Source organism: Mizuhopecten yessoensis, unplaced genomic scaffold (genome assembly GCF_002113885.1).
Source record: "Mizuhopecten yessoensis strain PY_sf001 unplaced genomic scaffold, ASM211388v2 scaffold11143, whole genome shotgun sequence".
Taxonomy (NCBI): Eukaryota; Metazoa; Mollusca; class Bivalvia; order Pectinida; family Pectinidae; genus Mizuhopecten; species Mizuhopecten yessoensis.
Genome location: NW_018408901.1, coordinates 798,278 through 804,277, shown reverse-complemented (window position 1 = coordinate 804,277; position 6,000 = coordinate 798,278). Strand labels below are relative to the sequence as shown.

General features: G+C 35.2%; 1 protein-coding gene across 1 annotated transcript in view; it reads left to right on the top strand.

Moving 5' to 3' along the window:
- Positions 1 to 1,084: 1,084 nt before the first annotated feature.
- The window catches only part of LOC110466709 (putative carbonic anhydrase-like protein 1), a 98,330-nt gene continuing 93,414 nt past the window's right edge, over positions 1,085 to 6,000 (top strand). The window contains exon 1 of the mRNA XM_021523414.1: positions 1,085 to 1,265. Coding sequence (XP_021379089.1) covers positions 1,163 to 1,265 — 103 coding nt within the window. The 5' untranslated portion in view covers positions 1,085 to 1,162. The remainder of the gene's footprint in view (positions 1,266 to 6,000) is intronic.

Sequence of the window (6,000 nt, the reverse complement as noted above, 5' to 3'; positions counted from 1 at the left end):
TTCCTATACGTTAGGATTATATAGGTGATGCTATATAAATTCAAATGGAAGTACTAAGGAGCAAAAGCTATGACTGCAATAACCTAAGAAAGACTATATAAGTTGTGGTTCGCTCTGTATGACACCAAGTAGTTAATGCGTCTGACATTCTGCTACCATTAGCCCCCCACCACTGGGACGCGGGTTCGATACCTACGTGGGGCAGTCGCCAGGGAGTGGCCGTAAGTCGGCGGTTTGTCTCCGACTCTCCTCCACCACCAAAACCTGGCACGTCTTTAAAACGACCATAGCAGTTTATAGGAGTAAAACACACGCATACTAAACCGAATGAATCGCTCTGCAGAAGAAATAAATGATATATAATGGAAAACAATATCACAAGCTAAAGGGAACACATATCAAGGTGAAAAATTTAACACAATGTACAATGAATATGAAAACAATATCTGTCCAAAAATGAACAACTTCAAGTAACATTTATGACACACCATACGTGAAGCAAAATAATTTGAAGGACAACAAACCAGGTAATAGGCTAATTAAAACGTGATTAGTATCGTAAGCTTTAACTTTCCTCTTTACAAACGAAAGCACCACATATAAAGCCTGTGACTTTGTACACAACAATACACAAATAGCTCTAACTCTAAATTTTATACTGATGAAACAAAAAAAAGAGAAACCGAGATTATATTCAAACAAGGAACCCTCATTTAACATAGCAGTACTTTGTAAAATTATTGTTTTACGCTGATCAATTAGATTATTAAACCTCGTGTAATACAAATGCTGCGTTTTGTCATAGACTTACATAGCTTGTATATATTCCTTACAGAAAGGCTTATTCCTCAGAGGAGAGCTGAAGCCGAAACACTAACCAACACGATACTGCTAATATCAACACTAAACCATAGTGCTCCTCAGACACTGGCGGACGCGGAAACATCAAATTTGGAGACATGAGAAGCAGGCTGTGAGATTATTGACTAATCAGAAGAGACCATTGGGAGGCCCCGCCTCCCCAAACACAGCACGAAACGCTATCTATATCAAACATTTCTTCATAAGGCAATGGTGACTCTTAGTTAGCAAAATCATCTATTTTCCGTCTCTGAAGTCTCGGATCCACGTGTTCCTTGATTCTGTACTTGAAACACTGTGTATGAAGTTTGATGTTTCTCCATTTTTCACTGGCGTCGTGAAAATGTCCATAGCACGAGGGGTCTACTTTTTAGCTGTGATCTGCGCTCTTGTTTACTGTGAAAGTAAGTATGATTTACAAATTACTTTGTACCATAAATTTATATATTTATCGACATATCCTAATTCTCCGCAAACATTTTATATAATGCTGGTGCCGCAATTTTCTTATTGACCGATAATTGGATGTTGCATTAGGTTTATCCAAAATTTCAAAACAGTAAAATTTAAATTCAGTAAAATGATACTAGAGAAAGTTCAATTATTTCAACTTAACTTGTACACGAATTATTTAATAAAAATGGTCATTGTTGACATTATTTTTGATTATCAACGCCAGGATAAAAAGGGTGTTCGTGCAAGTTCAATAAAGAGAAACAGATACGGATTTATGACTGAGCAATGTATACTTATAGTTCAATCGATTCAATTTAATCGTCTATGAAACATTTTGAGGAAGTGACTGTTTTCTGGAACAAACAAAGTGCGATACACTTGTATGATAGTCGCATCGATCAGAGAATCGAACGGTGTTTCTATGAGAGCCTCTTCTTGTTGTGTTCCTTACATCATATTAACTGACAATTTTGTTCGTGTGCTTCATGAAATTATGATTCCCTTCTATGATTCAGTTAAGACAAAAATGTATAAAACAAAATCCATGTCATTGCTCTCCGATGTAATTGATATTGACGCTAATAAGTTTGTATTTTTATACGTTGCTTATCTCAGTTGAAATTACTTTAATTTTCGTCATAGAGACAAAGAGCTTGCATGCCTATAGTGCTTGTAGTAAACAGTTCATCAAGCCATAAATATCAATTAAATACCAGCTAAGCTACTGGTATATTAATTCACAAAAGTACATATAAATTGCTTTGGAAATATATAAAGTTATTACTGCAGCCTATGCAGAAACAGTGCAATAATTGTTTGATTAAATTGACACGTTACCAAGACATCTAAGATAATTGACAATATCTATTAAAATAGATGGCAAACGCTTAATTACACATACACAGTAGAAGGAAACAGTTTTTGTTACACATGCAATACATTATGACGACACTTTTAATTCAATCCATGTGTGTTGTGTAATCAATTAAGTTGTACCATATAATTATACTTAATTACAAACGGAACATCGAGCTTGAAAATGTATGAGGTTTATTGCAACTCCCTGAAATTTTGTTAGTAACCTTGGTATCTGCGATCGTTCATCAGCAGCTTCGACACAATAATCCAATAATACAATTTGTAAGAATCGTCACTCGAATTAAAAAAACTACTGGTTTCGACATCTTGCGAAGGGCATGAGGTCGAGCGCCGTAATATTATTTTTTCCGTACAAAATTTATTAGTTTCTTTCGGAAACGAATTATTTCAATGACTTTTTGCGTGATTTAAGGCGTCATTGTATCGTCCAATCTTGTATCGTAGGCGACATGTTGGCAACTTAGTGATGTTTCTGTGTGCCATATTGTTTGCTTGTGGTTTAACAGGCTCGCAACATTTAACGTCATATAAGGACATATGTCTAGGGAGGGAGGATCAACCGAAAAGAAAGCGTTTGTAAGGCGGCAAGGGCAAGATACTAATTATGATTATTGTATGACCAATAGTTTAAGGTAGGTTAAAATTGTAGAGACATAAGTTGTTTCGAAAAGAGATGTGAGATCTGTTATATTATAAAAAGATTATCAAAAGATTATCTTGTTGGCTTTAGTTTATGCAATCTATAAACACTTTATTTACTTTAAACGGTTCAAGTTATGCTTCGCATTGAGGCTGGTCTTCGTTTGTCAAGGGAAAAAATGGGAGATGTATCATTGACCAATCCGGAGAAGGGCAATACATAGAGCCCTCATATTGCAATCGGGGCAACATTCTTTGTAGCCATAAAGTTACCTCTAATTCTCGAAATTGAAGCTTTACACCTTCAGATGTAAGATACAATGACGTCGATAACATAGTACTCGTCTGTTATAGTATAGCTTGGCTATTATGTTTTCAAGCTAGTCGTACTTCGCATGGTTTTTTCCGATGGAGTCAACACGTGAACGAAACAACGCCGTGTTTATTTCAGCATTTAATAGTATGTTCTTTGCTTCAAAGTGCTTATTTACTCATATAAATATACAATCTTTAAATTTGTGATGAAATGAAACTTTCCATCAACATATCAGCATATCATTATTAGCATTTTATTATTCGAACTTTTATCCACAACAAAGAAAATTTTACGCAAATGTAAATGTGAACAATAAAAGTGGGTATAGTTGGTCTTTTGGAACAAATCAAACATTTTTCTAGAAAAGAGCGTTAAGAACTGTCATATTTCAAAATTTTGGGGTTGGCTAAGGACAATGAAATCTAATAACAAGTGTTTCACAACAAATTATTAAACTTTAGTATTCATTTTATTAAAAACAATAGAGACAAATCGAAGCATACATGGGATCTGCGTTACTGGCAGCAGGCAAGTACTCCAACATACCGTTTCAAGCACACGTCTTATCTTTTGAATACCACAATATATACCCTGCAAACTAATGTCAATCACTTATTCAGGACCAGAGGCCACATTAAATCTAAAGCATAATGTGCAGTCAAACAAAACAAGAGACAAAACCATATGCTTTTGAAAAATAAGCGTTCCCTGGACCTCACGTTATACCCGTAATAGTGTCTCCTGTTAGATGTTTAAGTCACCAACGATTTCAATCAATGTAAACAGATCTTTCATTATGGTAAACAATGAATCGGTTTGGTTTTTGCTGTGTTGGGTTTAACATCCTATTAACAGCCATTGCCGTTTAGTACTTGTACGTGTATTCTCGAATTGGTATGTTTTGAATTTGCTTCCTTGCGAAAGCGCGGATCTGTTGTCGGCTTTTGAGAGCTACCTCGCTGAGGATTTAACCTTATAATGTAGAAAATCTTACTTAGTGTTTTGATTTACTGAACAAAACTATCCAGAAACAGTTTATGCTATTCATAGCCAGGTACGAACTAATAAATCGGTAATTTCTCTCCATAAGCAACGGATATTGTGATGTTACTATACGGTTTTTTAAAATTTGATAAATCATACGGGTTACATATATAAATATTCAACATTCAGCTCTGAAATACTAATCAATTTTCCTGGCGAACCACTTCGTCTTTCCGGCGTTGTCTCCTTACGTTCCTATCCTCATAACATCCAGGCTGTTGAGAGGACCTTCAACCTCAAACAAACAAGAACTAATGAACTGCAGAAGGAATATGAATTTGATTGCATTGAATTACTGAATGAATAAAATGTCGGATAGGCCCAGATAGAATCAATTGATCGTTATAGGTATTCAAATAACTACTGATCAGTAACATCAAAAGCATGTTGCGATTCTAATAAGAAAGAATATGTGGAAAGAGTATTGATATTTTCTGATTTCACATTTATTCCCCTGTATTGACATATCTATGGATTCCAATGATTGCCAGTGTGGTCGTTGACAGAACTGGAGCATATATTTATCACAACTAAATCTTATGTCAGCCTTTTTCTATCGATCTGTAATATGGTATAGCTTGTGGGTATACATTTGAAACGTTCTTCAAAAGTTGTCAAAGCTGGCATGTAAACAGCAGTTTAAGCTTACAAGCACAGGGAATTAGGTAAGAGGAACGCAACAAAATGCATTGATGGTCGTGAATGAAATAGCGACGGGTATCAAGAGTTGTTTGTTTGGTACATGTAGTTCAATCACAAGGTCATTTGCTGCCTTAAGCTTAAAAAACAGAACTCGAAGACGTTTGACAAATTTAAATAGCGTTCACGTAGTGTAAACGTTTTATTCAATTAGATGCCCTTTCTCTGACTGAACATAATAATAATTGGCAAGAGGACGTAAACAAGGGAACATCGTGTTTTTATACACCCGTCGTCCGACGGGTCGTTTTCTGGTATGGGCTGCGTTGTTCGTCCGTCCGTCCGTTAGCTTTTCCTTGTCGTCATCGCTCTTCTGCCTTCATCATAAACATATCTTGATGAAACTTAGTACACATATTGCATACCAAAATAGCTCGAACGAAAATGCATTTCAGAAGTTTATATGCATTTTTGGTGGTGAATTGACTCTTTTACTGCCAAAAAAGGGTCATTGTGAAGTAAATGCAAGAACTGTTTTTATTGTTCAATCAATTCCTTTATCAATTCCTTTCAAATGTTGTACGGTAATCCTAGAAGCAAATAATGTTCAACATATATTAAGGGTTTGTCTGTCGAGTTTCAACTTTCTTCGTTTGAGCATATACCACTTGACATAGCAACGCTATACTTTATTTTTGTAATTAACTTTTGCTTGTTTACACCAAAACTCAAACAATTGTTCTCCGATTTTTATTGAACTTCTTGATTGTTTCATTACCTGAATGATTTGATAAGTTCTTAAATCGTGAAATTTGAACGCTATTCGGCAGAGCTATGCCCCTTTTTCATTGCCAACTGAGGGCATTATGTCGAAAATGAAAGAACTTTCTAATTATTTGTTGAAGACTCATGTACCTCAAAGACAGGGTTCTAGTTTTAGTAATAGCAACATTGACCACGCTAGTGTCATTCTGAAAAAAAAAAGCTTGCATAAAGACAGTTAATAAATGGCAACGTCACAGTCACCAACAACACAGTGGCAGTAAACACATTTATATCATAATAATAATAATATACAGCATTTATATAGCGCGCTATATAATTTGTAAAATTACTCTAAGGCGCTTTACAACATATGTATAATAGTATTGGTTATAATTGTGAAA